The sequence below is a fragment of the Meles meles genome, chromosome 1 (genome assembly GCF_922984935.1).
Source record: "Meles meles chromosome 1, mMelMel3.1 paternal haplotype, whole genome shotgun sequence".
In the NCBI taxonomy this organism is placed as follows: Eukaryota; Metazoa; Chordata; class Mammalia; order Carnivora; family Mustelidae; genus Meles; species Meles meles.
In genome coordinates, this window is record NC_060066.1 from 196868083 (window position 1) to 196883410 (window position 15328).

Sequence of the window (15328 nt, forward strand, 5' to 3'; positions counted from 1 at the left end):
AGGAGAGCCGGAACTGTCAAACTGGGAAATCTTCGAGGGCAAGATGCTGCTTGTTTGAAGGGTGAACTCAGGGCACGTTCTCTTGGTGGGAGTCGGGGCACCCCCTCCATTGGCCCCATCTCTGAGTCCCCAAGGCTCACACGCCACCTCCCTCAGACTGTCTCACTCCTCATCCTGGCATTCAAGGCCCCCATGGTCTGGCTCTAAACCCCAGCCTACTTTACAAGCCTCATCTCTCACTGTGTCCCTCGGGATTTGCTTGGAGTTAACCTCGCTGGGCTGTTTGCCCTTCAGAAAATGATTCCTGTACTTCATACCTCATGTCTTTGCTCACACTGTTGCTTCAGTGGAATGCCCTTCCCCTCGTCTCCTATACTACTTTCAAGGTTTCTGGCAAATGTTCCCTTTTTGCTCCCAGAGCACGAAGGCTGTGTTTCTACCTATTGAATATTCATGTGTACTTGCATTAGCATTAGCTGTTTACATGTCTGTCTCCCCTGAGGGACTGTGAACTCCTTGAGAAGGGGTCTGAATGGATCTATTGGTCCCTGTAGCCAAGCACAGCACCCGGAAGATAGGAAGTGCTCAGGGAATGTCACCGTTGCTATTTGTTGATCATAGATGGTCTCCTTAAGGACTCTGGGGAAGAATCACCTCAATCAATAACCCAGGGCAGCAGGGCTGAGCCAGGGGTGGTCACCGCAGCAGGCTGGAGTTGCTGCTGGGTATCATGCAGTGTGTCTGGAGTGTGGAAGGGCAGAGTCCTCTCTTCAGCCTTTTGTTTCTACTTCAGCCTTTCTGTTTCTACTCCACTCATTACCTTCTCTGGCTCCTGGAGATTGGGATTCTCCCCATTAAGCCCTGAACTATCTTCCAGGATGGCTCCAAACCTTTCCATGGTAGAGAGAGGACCATTTGAGAACAGACACTCTGACCCTTTGGACATTAGAGTTTACAAAATGACTTCCTTCTCTGTTCGGTTTTTTAGATGGGCAAACTTGCCCAAGATTATCGAAAGCACAGCTAGGACCAAAAGCTAAGTCTCCTACTCCCGGGTGGGCAGTAAAGCAAGACAGTTAAATACATGAATTCTGGAGTCAGCCAACAAGCCCAGTGTTTCCACCTAAGCCCTGTCAGTGGTTGTCCTTCGGAAAGTAACTGAGCCTGTTGGGATCAGTTTCTGCATATCTAAAATGGGAAACGATAATTCACATCTTAGAGAGTTCTTTTAAGGTTTATTTGACCAGCTAGACCTTAACAGTTCCTGGCCCCAAATACACAATGTTAGCTACTGTAGCAGTGAAAACCACACATCACAACTATAGAACTCTTACTTAAAAAGCACTTTGATGCACATACTCTCACAGTGATTTGGGGCCTTTTACAATGTAGTGAAATAACCAGAGCAGTTATCAAAATACCCATTTGACTGATAGGGAATATGAGCCCAGAAAGGTTCAGGAGCTTTTCTGAGGTCTAAGTACCTATTAGACAAAGTTGGGGTTTTGAGTCTCCTTGACCCTGGCTCTCTCTGCTGGTGAGCCATCTTAGGTCTACTGAAGAGTGATAAGGCTGAGACCAGCCTGAGAGTCTGTAAATCACAAAACAGGTGCAAACTATAGCCTCATTAGGACCAGGCTAATTTATATATAAAAAAAGAAATGACAGCAGGAAGCAGAACAAGATAGAACAATAGAGTACTGCATGCCTGCCATTATTTCCATCAGAATGCTTTCCTCCCACACTACCCTTATCAGACACAGAGCCTAGCAAATGGTGGGGAACTCCATGGAAGAATGTACAGGGGAGGACTCATGATTCCCAGGGAAATTCACTTTACAGGGACCATGCACAATCTGCATTTCTAGCCCACATCTTCCAGATAATGTGGAGGTTCCAGGAGGTCAGGGATTAGTCTGTTGTGTACACTTTTATTAAGCCAGGGCTAATACAGAGGAAGAGCTCATAAAGTGTCACAGCAGGGCACCTGGGTGGCTCAGTGGGTTAAAACCTCTGCCTTCGGCTCAGGTCATGATCCCCGGGTCCTGGGATCGAGTCCCGCATTGGGCTCTCTGCTCAGCAGGGAACCTGCTTCCTCCTCTCTCTCTGCCTGCCTCTCTGCCTACTTGTGATCTCTCTCTGTCAAATAAATAAATAAAATCTTTAAAAAAATACATTAAAAAGGGCGCCTGGGTGGCTCAGTGGGTTAAGCCGCTGCCTTCGGCTCAGGTCATGATCTCGGGGTCCTGGGATCGAGTCCCGCATTGGGCTCTCTGCTCAGCAGGGAGCCTGCTTCCCTCTCTCTCTGTCTGCCTCCCTATCTGTGATCTCTCTCCGTCAAATAAATAAATAAAATCTTTAAAAAAATACATTAAAAAAGTGTCAAAACATTTAAATAATAAAATGATTTTTAAACACTTGGACTAGGAATCAGAGATTAGGGATCCAGTCCTGGTTTTTTTTCTGAGATCCCTGCACAGCCCTTCCCTTTTTCCTGCCCCTCTTTGGAACCCCTTGTCTCTCTTTCAAAAATGTGGGGTTTAGGGCTAGATCAGTGATCCTCAGCTCTGGCCATACTTAGAATGAATCTGGGATGCTTAAAAATAAAGGTTGGATGCCTGGGTCTTACCTCAGATCAATTAAAACCACCTCTGGGGGGGGGGCGCATGGGTGGCTCAGTGGGTTAGGCCACTGCCTTCGGCTCAGGTCATGATCTCAGGGTCCTGGGATCGAGTCCCGCATCGGGCTCTCTGCTCAGCAGGGGCCTGCTTCCCTCTCTCTCTCTGCCTGCGTCTCTGACTACTTGTGATCTCTCTCTCTGTCAAATAAAAAACAACCTCTGGGGTGGGACAGTTGTAGTTTTTAAAGTACACTGGGTGGGGCGCCTGGGTGGCTCAGTGGGTTAAACCACTGCCTTCGGCTCAGGTCATGATCTCAGGGTCCTGGGATCGAGTCCCGCATCGGGCTCTCTGCTCAGCAGGGGCCTGCTTCCCTCTCTCTCTCTGCCTGCGTCTCTGCCTACTTGTGATCTCTCTCTCTGTCAAATAAAAAACAACCTCTGGGGTGGGACAGTTGTAGTTTTTAAAGTACACTGGGTGGGGCGCCTGGGTGGCTCAGTGGGTTAAGCCACTGCCTTCGGCTCAGGTCATGATCTCAGGGTCCTGGGATCGAGTCCCGCATCGGGCTCTCTGCTCAGCAGGGAGCCTGCTTCCCTCCCTCTCTCTCTCTCTCTCTCTGCCTGCCTCTCTATCTACTTGTGATCTCTGTCAAATAAATAAATAAAATCTTAAAAAAAAAATAAAGTACACTGGGTGAGGGGCGCCTGGGTGGCTCAGTTGACTCTTGATTTTGGCTCAGGTCATGATCTCAGGGTCATGAGATCAAGCTCCATGGTGGGCCCCATACTGAGCAGATGGAGGCTGCTTCAGACTCTCTTCCTCCCTCCCTTTCTGTGGCTCTCCCACCCTCTTGAAAGAAAGAAGAATGAATGAATGAATGAATGAATGAATGAATGAATGAATGAATGAATCCTGGGTGATTCTGATAGCATAGCCAGAGTGGAGAACCTCTGAGCTAGATTGTCTCCCATTGCCCTTTACATTCTGCAGCCACATTTCAGCATGTGCCAAAGCACAGAGACAGCGGAGCAGGCCTCTAGGGCCACACCTACCCACCACAAACACAGGTGGCCCAATTCTTTTTTTTTATTAGGCTCCCTGCCCAGTGTGGAGCCCAGCATGGCGGCAGGGGCTTGAACTCATGACCCTATGGTCAAGACTCAGATGCTTGCCAACTGAGCCACCCAGGTTCCCCACAGGGGGGCCAATTCTAATGTCTGTTTTGCTTGCCAGGGTTGGCTCAGTCGGTAGAGCCTGCAACTCTTGATCTTGAGGTTGTGAGTTCTAGCCCTGCATTAGCTGGGTGTAGAGATTACTTAAAAATAAAAAAATCTAGGGCGCCTGGGTGGCTCAGTGGCTTAAGCGTCTGCCTTCAGCTCAGGTCATGATCCCAGGGTCCTGGGAGTGAGTCCCACATCGGGCTCTCTGCTCAGTGGGGAGCCTGCTTCTCCCTCTCCCTCTGCTGTTCTGCCTGCTTGTGCTCTCTCGCTCTGTCAAATAAATAAATAAAATCTTTAAAAATATATATTAAAAAAAACTGTTTTGCTATGCATTTACTGGGCGGGCTTATCTGATCCCACCTCTCTCTCTCTTGTTTTTAATCAAAGTTTAGTTTTTTTAAAAATATTTTTTAATTTGTCAGAGAAAGAGCGAAAGTGAGCACAAGCAGGGGGTACAGCAGGCAGAGGGAGAAGCAGACTCCTGGATGAGCAAGAAGCCCAATATGGAACTTGATCCCAAGACCCTAGGATCATGACCTGAGCTGAAGGCAGACACTTAACCCACTGAGCCACCCAGGCGTCCCTGACCCCGCCTCTCTTATCAGTAAGGCTGGTGAGAGTTTTGGATGAATCACACAAGCAGAAACATATTAAAAATGGAGTACCATGCAACCTTTCTTACTCTAGTTTTGCCTTTTCCAGAATGTCATATAGTTGGAATCATACTTTCAGGCTGGCTTTTTTCATCAAGCAATATGCATTTTAGGTTTCCCCCATATTTTTGTGGCTTGATAGCTCATTTCTTCTTATCACTGAATAACAGTGTGTCTGTATCACAACTTATCAGTTCACCCTTTGCAGGACTTCCTGGTTGCTTCCAGTTTGGGAATTATGAAGCTGCAACAAACATCTGTATACAGATTTTTGCACGGATCTAAGTTTTCAACTCATTTGGGTAAATAATAAGGAGAACGATTGCTGGATCCTACAGTTAAGACTATATTCAGCTTTGTAAGAGACTGCCAAACTGTCTTTTCAAGTGGCTGTACCATTTCTGCATTCTCACCAGCAATGAGAATTCCTGGTGCTCCACATCTCTGTCAGTCTTTGGTTATGTCAGTTTTTGAAATCCAGCCATCCTAATAGGTGTGTAATGAGATTTCACTGTTGATTTAATTTGCATTCCCCTAATGACATAATGCTGAGCATCTTTTTGTATGCTCATTAGTTCCCTATATATCCTTTTTGGGTGAAGTATCTATTCAGATATTTTGCCCATTCATAAATTGGGTTGTCTATATTCATACTGTTGAATATTTAGAGTTCTTTGTAGATCTTTGTGTATGTGGGGGTATAGACATGTTTATCTGACATGTTTCACAAATATTTTCTCAGTCCTTGGCCTTTTTCATTCTTGTAATAATGACTTCTTGGAGAAGTTTTTAATGAAACCCAATTTATTAATTCACTCATGGACTGTGCTTTTGATGTTGTTTCTATTTTTTTTTTTTTTTTAAAGATTTTATTTATTTATTTGACAGTGAGAGAGTGATGTTGTTTCTAAAAACTCATCACCAAACCCAAGGTCACCCAGATTTTCTCCTATTTATCTTCTAGACTAGAAGTCTGTTTTACATTTGGGTCTATGATCCCTTTTGAGTTAACATTTGTGAAAGGTGCACAGTGTTTATTTTTTTATTATTTTTTAAAAGATTCTAAAAATTTATTTATTTGACAGAGATCACAAGTAGTCAGGGAGAGGGGGGAAGCAGGCTCCCCGCTGAGTAGAGAGCCCGACGTGGGGCTCAATCCCAGAACCCTGGGATCATGACCCAAGCCGAAGGCAGAGGCCTTAACCCACTGAGCCACCCAGGCGCCCCTGGTGTACAGTGTTTAAATCCAGCACCATTTATTGAAAAGACTGTCCTTTTTTTCATTGAACGGACTTTGCTCCTTTGGCAAAGATCAGCTGACTGTATTTATGTGGATCTACTTCTGGGTTCTCCACTCATTCCATTGATCTGTTTGTCTAGTCCTTTGCCAGTACCACAGTCTTTACTATTATAGCTTTATGATAAAGATTAAAGTTGGGTAATGCCAATCCTCCTTTGTTTTTGACTTCATTGTTGTTGTTGGCTATTCTGGGTCTTTTGCCTCTCTGTATAAACTTTAAAATCCACTTGCCAATGTTCTCAAAACTAGTTGCTGGGATTTTGATTGGGATTTCACTGAAGCTATAGATGAAGTTGGGAAGAAATGACATCTTAATAATATTGAGCCTTTCCATACATGAGCATGGGGTATCTCTTCATTTATTTTGATTTTCCTTGATTTTTTCATCAGCATTTTATAGTTTTCCTCATATAGATCTTGCACATATTTTATCAGATCATTCCTAAGGGGTGTGTGTGTGTAAACAGCTGGGGCACAGGGGATTTTTTTTTTAAGATTTTATTTATTTGGCAGAGATCACAAGTAGGCAGAGAGGCAGGCAGAGAGAGAGAGAGAGAGGAGGAAGCAGGCTTCCCACTGAGCAGAGAGCCTGATGCGGGGCTTGATCCCGGAACCCTGGGATCATGACCTGAGCTGAAGGCAGAGGCTTTAACCCACTGAGCCACCCAGGCGCCCCGCACAGGGGATTTTTAGGGCAGAAACTATTCTGCAGTGTAATGGTAGATACATGACATTATGCATTTGTCAAAACCCACAGAACTGTAAAGAAAGTGAACCTTTTGGGCTTTAGTTAATAATGATGTATCAGTATTGGTCCATTAATTGTAGGAAATGCACTACAGTAATGCAAGATGGTCATAATAGGGGAAACTGAGCCAGGGAGAGAGGGGGATGTATGGGAGTCTGTAGTATCCGTGCAAGCGAATGTAAGCCTTAAAGTGCTCTAAAAGACAAAGTCTACTTACAAAAAGGGTAGGGGGAGTACCAATTCCAAATGAAAGGGAGCCCCTGGTGAATGAAGTCTTCCAGTGGCTCCTTCTTGCTTACAGGGCCCAGCCTACAGCCCCTCATCAAGCACAGGGAGCACTCTGCAGCTGGACTGCCCCTTCGGCCCATAAGCCACTCCACCCTGAACAGTGCAGCTGAACTCAATCACTCGGGCTCTGGGAGGGAATCTGTGACTTTACACTAGTGTCTTGACCTGGGACACTGCCCCTCCCTTGCCTGGTCTGCAAATGTCATGAGGAAGTTTCTAAAGACTTCATCCTGGGGGCGCCTGGGAGGCACAGTGGGGTAAGCCTCTGCCTTCAGCTCAGGTCATGATCTCAGGGTCCTGGGATTGAGCCCCACATCGGGCTCTCTGCTCAGTGGGGAGACTGCTTCTCCCTCTCTCTCTGCCTACTTGTGATCTCTCTGTCAAAAGAATACAGACTTCGGGGCGCCTGGGTGGCTCAGTGGTTTAAGCCGCTGCCTTCGGCTCAGGTCATGATCTCAGGGTCCTGGGATCGAGTCCCGCGTCGGGCTCTCTGCTCGGCAGGGAGCCTGCTTCCCTCTCACTCTCTCTGCCTGCCTCTCTGCCTACTTGTGATCTCTCTCTGTCATAAATAAAAAAATAAAATCTTAAAAAAAAAAAAAAAAAAGAATACAGACTTCATCTTGGACACCAAGAAGTGACACGGGTCCAAAACACCTGCTTCGTAACACCACCTGCTGTGCTTCTGTTTCTGTCAGGATCTCCTTCCTGTCTCCTGAATTAAACCGAGAAGACCCTAGCATACCCTGCTGCCTTCCCATCACTCTGTTCTCTCCAAATGTACAAACAGAAGAATGACAAAATTTCAGTAGTGAAGCTGTTGTTCCCACAATACCGAATCACAGCCCTGAAAGTGTGCATCAACAACCTTGGCGGGCCCCAACAAGTTCACAGGACGCACGATAGGGGATTTTAAATTTGGGAGACACTCAACATCTGTTGGCTATGGAGAGATCTACTAGTTCAAGCTAGATCACAGTTTCATCATTAGGTTGTGATACATTCCTTTGGTTAGATCATCTTTGAGAAGCTGGGTTTTTGGTGGTCGCTGTCATGAAAAGCAATTCAAAGTCAGTGTGGAATAGGTAGTAGGGTCCAATGGGATTAGAAAGTTTGAGAAGCTTTATAGTGCCCAACAAGCACACAGACCCCATTAGTATTGTATTTAAGAATAAATAAAAATACCGTTTCTTCTAGTTTTATGTACTTAAAAAAATGACTTGGTACCACATAGTTCTTATTATGTAATTTGAATAAAATTACTTGATAAATAGAACTCTTGGGCATTTTTTTTTGGTTTAGAGGCTCCATGAGAATTACTGAGCCACTAATACTGGGTGAGTGCTATGAGCTGAGAAAGTCTGGGAACCTCTGGTCTAAGATACCCTCTAATCCAGGGCACATCACATTGTGAAATCCATTTAGTGGGTTATGGCCAGCCTCTTTTTTTGCCTTAATAAAACAGAATGGTCACTAGAATACACTGCATGTAGCAACGGTAAATATTATTGTGTAAAACTTATGTTCATTATATACACACAAATAAGCATGGGTATTTTGGGTCACAATGTAAAATGTGTATTTCTTGTTTGGGTTGATTTTAGAAGTTTGAAAAGCCACTAAAACTTCAACCTCCTTATTTCAGAGATGAGAAAACAGCTTGGAGAGTGAAAGCTGATTACTGCAATTCACAGCCAACAGGGCCAGGTGCTGCTGCTCTCAGCCTTGCTGCTCACAGGGATCCTACAAGGCAGGCCTCATTCTACCCAGCAGAGGTGTGGTTACTCAAAGTCACATAGCTACAGAGGTGAGGATCAGGTACCCTCACTTTGGTTCTGAGACCCACTTGCACCCCACAAATGCCAGCAGCCACACCTAGAACAAAATGGTTTTAATCAATTGCGTCACCCTCACTCTCCTGGGAGCGGAGCAACAAAAAGGCTCGGCTCCTGCCCCCAGAGGACAGTAAGGCTTATGTGTCTCTCCACACTGCAGGGCCCAGGCTGGGCAGGCAGGGGTGGGGGGGTGGGGGGGACGGATGGGGGACACAGGACGGGCGGGCAGGAGGCAGAGAGGAAATGGCAGGTGGCTCGAATACAGGAAAGCAAAAGGGGCCCCTGCTGGTCCTTGGGCCCCAGGGCCCAGCCCCAGTACTCCTGCTTTCCCCTCCCTGGCTCGAGAAAGGTCATGGAGAAGAGACAGGGGAGCAAGTCCCAGCAGCAGGAAAAGCAGCAGCAGCTGTTTCCTTCACCAATAAATATACTTCATTACCAAGCTAGAAGAGAGGGGTGGGAGAGGGACTGGGTGGGGAGGAGGGGGGAGAAGCTGCCACCTGTGTTGCTGGGATTAAAGCAATGATGGTGCCAGACCCCCCACCACTATCCTCACCCCCCGTCTTCTTAAAACTGTGAAAAAGCTTTTAACATGGCCCTCCTGTCTCCAGGGCTGCTCAGAAGCCTGACTGAGAGGAGGCACCTGGCAGAGACCAGGCGGAGGGAGGGAAGGACGGAGGGAGGGAAGAAGGGAGGCTGCTGCTCCCCAGAGGCTGCAGCTGGAGGGCTGGAGCCAAGTAAGCACTGAGGGGAGAAGGAGGGAGAAGGGGAGGAAGGCTGAGCAACTGTCAGGAGCAGCTCCCAGCTGAGAGCCAAGGGGGCAGAGAGCGGCTTGGTGAGTGGTGGGGTGACTGCTGTCCAGTGTTAAGCTTGGGGCTGCTGAGGAGGGAGGGGGCCAAGTTAGGGATTTTCCCATCTGAGTGGCTCAGGAGACCCACCCCCCTCCCCCCAGAGCAGCAGGGAGACAGAGAAAAGCCATCACTTCTTTGGTCTTGGTGGCGGCTCAGCATATGGGGTGGGAGGAAAGGCAGAAAGGGCCCTTAGCAGGGAGCGCCACCTCAGCAGAGTAGGCCTGGCTGGGAGCTCTGGCAGAAAGGTCACAGTGAGGCCAAGGAGCCCCCAGAAAGGGGAGTGGGAGTGGTCATAGTGCAGTGCAGAAGGCTATGGCATGGTGCCCCACCCTCTGCCAGGGCCCTTGGGAAAGGCTAAGCCCCCGGAGGTGGCCAATGAGCGCAGGCACAGGGTCCGGAGCCAGCACTGGGAGAAGGGCGAGGACACTCTCCTGCCCAGGCAGGGGCCTGGCCTTGCCTACTGCAGGACTCCCACCTTCCTTCGGCTTCCACCCTGACATGAGGGCTCTGGAGGGAGGGTGGGACCCCATCCTTTTTCAGAACCTTCCCTGAAGCCACAGAGGAGCTAGCCTTGCCCGTAGGAGCAAGAGTGGCAACAGGTCAAGGCTAGCCCTTACGGACTGGAATTCCACTCCCCTTCCTGCCGCCAACTGAAGTGTAGGGCAGTCCTTGAAGACAGCTTTGGCCCTTGCCTCCCAACCTGAGGCGGGCCATAGCCCTCCAGGGACATGGGAGGTGGGTGGTGTCTGGAGGGGCTTCCCCTCCTGCTCTTCTGCTCAGAGCTGGGGCCAGTCAAGGGGCAATCTGCCCCAAAGTCTGAAAGCCAGTGAGTTGTAGCAACCCCCCACCCCCAATGCCAAACTAACAAACAAAACAGGGAAATGAAAAAAAATGGGGAGAGGGGGGAAGACAAACCAAAACAGAACCCCCTGACCTCCTGCCCATGGTGGAGGGTCCAGCCAGTAGCAGGGGCCGGGGACCAGAGCTTGGAGGGTCTAGCTGGGCCGGCACTGAACCTGGCCCTCGGAGCTGTCCTCGTCATCAGAGGCCCCCGCACCTCCACTGCTCAGGCCTGTGATCCGGTAGCCCATGTTGAGCAGCATCACCTCCAGTGGGTCGGCGTTCATGCGCCGCTGGTTGGCCTGGGAAGCACCCTCCATGTCCTCCACAACTCGGCCTGTGAGGTCTTCGCTCTGTGGGGAAGGCACACATAGCACCGGGAGAGAGGTGTGTGGGGGAGGTTGGCAAACACACACACACACACACACACGGGGCGGTATACGTAGAGGTGGCTGGACATCCCAAGAGATGTACGTGGGGCTGTACATATACTCCTATGTAGATGGGGATGCCAGGGAATGTACAGGACACGTGCTCACCAGGATACAGATGTGAGGGAGACATGCCATGTGGGGTTATACACACGGGGCCCATTTTGCAGTACACACTGGGAGGGGACACAATACACTGAGATATGTATGGAGGTACACATGCTGGGATACACACTGGGGGGGCCATGCCCCTATTGGGGTACGTATCGGTGGGACTCCATACAGGAAATGGTGGGGCTTACCACGTGGGGTTATATACATGGGGGGCCCATACATGGACACATGTGGGAGGACTCACACCAGGGTCTGTTGGGCACACCTACTAGATACGCAGGGCAGAGGAACAGACAACACCCCCCATCCTACTCATCTGTCAGCACTCCCAACAACCCTTCCTTTATCTTGCTTTTCCTCCCCTCATGGGAGAGGCCCGTAGGGTTCTCTTTAAAATTCACAGTAAATTGCCTCTGTAATTAGATACACCATTTGACTTCTGTTTTGCTGGCTAAAAAGGGGAGGCAAGTGGGGCAGAGGGCAGGGCAGGGGAGGCCTCAGGCCAGCCTGCCTGGCTACCCACCCTGGGAGTGGAGGGGACCACATCCTCCTAAGTGTCCCTGTGGACTGGACAATTCACAGGCATCACTTTTTTTTATCCTTAAAGCAACCTTTTGAGGTGGTGCTGTCATACCCATTCCAATGTACAGATAAAAACCTGGGCCAGAGATGGTTAAGTCCCTTAGGCAGTGAGTGAGGGGACCAGGATTCAAACTTAGGCTCACCAAGATTCCAAAGCCTGCATACTTCCCATGTGACCAAGGGACTGGCTTTTGTCCAGCTTCCGGGGGACACAACACAGTGGTGTCTGAGGTCCCAAGGGAGCCCCTGAGGGACTGTTCTCATGAGGTGGCACTGGGGCTGCTCTGGTTCCCTCCCGGCCTCCTGCATCCTGTCCTTGGTTACTGTTTCCTGTATGGGAGTCTCATGCTCTCAGCTTGCTCAGGGATGTGCCTCAAGAAGGCAGGTGCCTACTCTTCCCCCCTGCAACTGCCTACTGCATTTGGCACTCTGAGGAATTGATGGCTCCCACCATGACACAGCGCTGGGCCCTCAGGTAGAAGTTCACTCATCCTAGCGGCTTCCGTCTCTGAATGACTCATTTCCCTCCCCTATCCTCCCAGGCTCAGCCGGAGGCCTTGCGCAGGGTCCAGCCCAACCTTTGTCCCTGTCCAGTTGTGGCCATCTTCTCCACACCCTCACCTCTGGCCGGGGGTTCCAGAGCCGCACAACAGGGTCAATGCCGCTGGTGGCCAGGAAGCAGTAGCTGGGGTGTGGCTGCAGGCAGTTGACGATGGACTCGTCCCCTTGGAGCACGCGGACCAGGTTGGTGGTCTCCTTTTCCCAGATGAAGAAGGAGCCATCGTCAGAGCCACTGACGATGTACTGAGCGTTGCTGGCAGAGGGGCAAAGGGCAGGGAGGTCAGGTGGGGTACTGCCCTACAGCCTCAAGTAGAGGCTGTATGGCTTAGGGCAAGGGGAGCAGGGAACTCTGGGGTCTTCACTTGACTCAGAACTCCCACACACAGCAATCCTCTCCATACTGTAGAGCCTTAGTCGCTGTCCAGCGATTAAGCTTAAGATTAGGGACTGCTTGGGTGCCTCCAAGATATTTTCCCTCAACACGTGTTATAAGCTCCCTGGGTGCGGGATCAATCTTGCATCTCTTCGATCTCTGGGAACACTCTTGTCTAAGCCTTCCCCAGCAGTCCTTGCTTCCCGGGTCCACAACCCCCTTACACACCACTGACACTTAGAGGGGATCTTGATGGAGAGACTCTCAACATTCGAGGGTTTCACTTACCCAAAGAAAGTATACCATATACAAAGGAGAGTTGGGGATGACGGGGTCTGAGACATGGGCTATGTCCCTCAGTACCAGGGGCACACTTCTGAGAATACAAGTGTGCCAAGACTGCCAGTTTCTGAGGGCTCTGGCCTCATACCCCAGCAGAGGGAAGCTCCAAGCATCCACATCAAGACCAAGCTCTGGCACGTGGAGACAGAGGGAGAGGAGGCAGGGGATAAAGGCAGAGTCCAGACCCCATGCTGGATGCTCTGTGGATTACCTCACAAATCCTCATTATGGCCCCATGAGTGGGGATGGCTGGTTTCATTTTATAGATGAAGAGACAGGCCCACAGAGGTGAAGCCATTTGGTCAAGGATACAGAGGCAGAACTGGGATTTGAGACTTTTCTGAAAGCATTATGCCCCCACACCCCCCAAGTCTCCTGCTGCCAACCAAGCTGTGCCCTCCTCCTCTTCAGGGCCTCGGACCTGCCAAAGAAATTGGCCTCCTTGATATCCGTGGTGGTGTTGCAGTGGCCGCAGTAGCGGAACTGGTAGTCATAGCTTCGCTCCCGCAGCACCATCTCGTCCTCCGAGATGGAGTCCTTGCGGCTTGTACTGCGGAGGCGGACAGGGCCGCCGCCGCCGCCGCCACCGCCGGCTCCCTTCTTCTCCTCTAGAGGGGCAGAGAGCAAGGAAAGGTGAGACCTGTCCTTCTTTTCCCTCCCCTACCTTGTCTCTACCCCTGGCCCTGTTTTCAGCTCAAGTGCTGACAATGTAGGGCTACCTGCCTCTACCCCTACCCTTGAAAGCTGGGAATGACTGTGAGGAAGAAGCATTTTTGGACCTAACCCTTGAGGGTGTTCAAGAAGGGACCTTGGATGCTAGAAGAGCCTTTGCTCAGGTCCCAGTACAATGTCTGGAAGCCCCAAGGATGCACAGGCCCACAGTCTGTTTCTGTGGAGATAAGAAGCAGGGAGGGGAAGGTGAAGCACTACTGAGAGACTTGAAGGGATAATTTTTCTAAGTGGACCCACAGCTCTGAAAGGAGTAAAGTCCAAGCCCTTCCTCACTGGAAGACGAGTTATAGATCCCAAATGAGGCACTGATCAGTTCAGTGCCTTGGGTAAAATCACAACAGTTTTCTCAGTGCCTTAAAAGTGCCTTGATTTTGCCTGCCTCAGGGCCTTTGCGTGTGCTGGTTCCTAGGCCGGAAGTCTTTACCTCCCACAGGGATACTTTTTATCTAGTTACCTCTTCTTCCCCATCCCTGAGATCTCAGATTAAATATCTCCTCCTCTAGAACCCTAGCCTGACATTAAGCCCTGCCCCAGGCACCTGTACCGTATCAGCCCCCCATGGCACTCATCACATTGTTTCTCCTTCATTGCTTGGTTCCTTTACTAGGGCTGTAAACTCCACGAATCCCATCTGACTTGTCCACAGCTGTACACCCACAACCCAGCACAGTGCCTAGCATGTGGTAGATGCTGGTTAACTACTCAAACAAAGCATCAGTCGCGTGGTTAGTAAACTGCATAGGAGAGAGGTGAGGGTCCATGTCTGCCTCCAGTGAGTTTCACCACAAATACCCAGCTCACTCTCCAATGCTACTGAGCAGAGCTAGACAGGGCTTCAAATGAGCTCTGTGGAGGCAAGGCAGTGGGGTCAGGAAGGCTGTGCGTTACCTTAGGTCACATGGTTACCACTCGGCAGAGCTGCATGCATGAGGCATTTCCACTGCCCTCCACTGCTGCCTCTGCAGCAAGCAGCCAAACCTGAAGGAGTACAACCCCCCACTGCTGCCTCTTACTCAGATGTCCAATGGAACAGCTAAGACCCTGTCTCTGTGAGCAGGTGAGAAGGCCCAGCTGGAGCTATACGGACGGACTGACTGGGCTCAGTTTCCTCCTGTCCTGAGTCCTAGGCATTAAGCCAGGTGCTTTAAACATACTATTGCTAATCCTCAAGAGAAGCCCTAAATGGGAGGTGCTATCATTCCCCCTTTACAGATGGGGAAACTGAGTCTCAAAGAGACCAAGTGAGTGTCCCAACCTCACGTTATTTCTGAATCAGTCTAAGAATCCAGGCCTCTCTAATCTCAGAACCATGTCTTCTCCAGCATGTCACACAGGACCTCAAAGTAACAGCAACCCCTCCTCAGTGCCCACTCACCACCGTCATTTTTGGAGAAGAGGGCTGCCGTGATGTCGCGGCCCAATGCGTCACAAGCGCTGCTGTGGGCCTGCTCCGGGAACTTCCCTTTGAAGTCATCCAGGCACTCCAGGGCCTCAGCCACATACTTGAGCTCAAAGAGGCAGCGGGCCAGGCGGAAGTGTGCCTTCAGGTGGCACGGGTTTAGGGAGATGGCCTTGAGGCAGTCTCTCAGGGCATCGTAGTGGTCACCATCCCTGGGAAGGCAGGGGAGTGTGGCTTAGAGGTAGGACCGCGTGGCAAGCAAGGAGTCCACCCAGTCTCCTCTGAGATGGGCCACCTCAGCCCACCTCTGACAGATCTCAGGGCGAGGGTGGTTGTAAACGAGAAGAACCCTGGCTCAGCCCAGACCCTGCTCCCCAGGAGACAGAGTATGTTAAGGAGATGAGTCAGGAACCCTGAAGTCTTGGTGGGGGATGGAGGGATGGTGTG

At 50.1% G+C, this 15328-nt stretch overlaps 1 protein-coding gene across 3 annotated transcripts in view; it reads right to left on the reverse strand.

The window, feature by feature from the left end:
• Positions 1-8700: 8700 nt before the first annotated feature.
• WDTC1 (WD and tetratricopeptide repeats 1) overlaps positions 8701-15328 on the reverse strand; it is a 68181-nt gene continuing 61553 nt past the window's right edge. For 2 of the 3 annotated variants that reach the window (XM_046013539.1, XM_046013533.1), the window contains exons 13-16: positions 14858-15093; positions 13172-13358; positions 12096-12288; positions 8701-10700 (exon numbers count right to left, since the gene is read on the reverse strand). In XM_046013539.1, coding sequence (XP_045869495.1) covers positions 10503-10700; positions 12096-12288; positions 13172-13358; positions 14858-15093 — 814 coding nt within the window. In that variant the 3' untranslated portion in view covers positions 8701-10502. The remainder of the gene's footprint in view (positions 10701-12095; positions 12289-13171; positions 13359-14857; positions 15094-15328) is intronic. The other variant, XM_046013549.1, reaches the window with a different exon arrangement.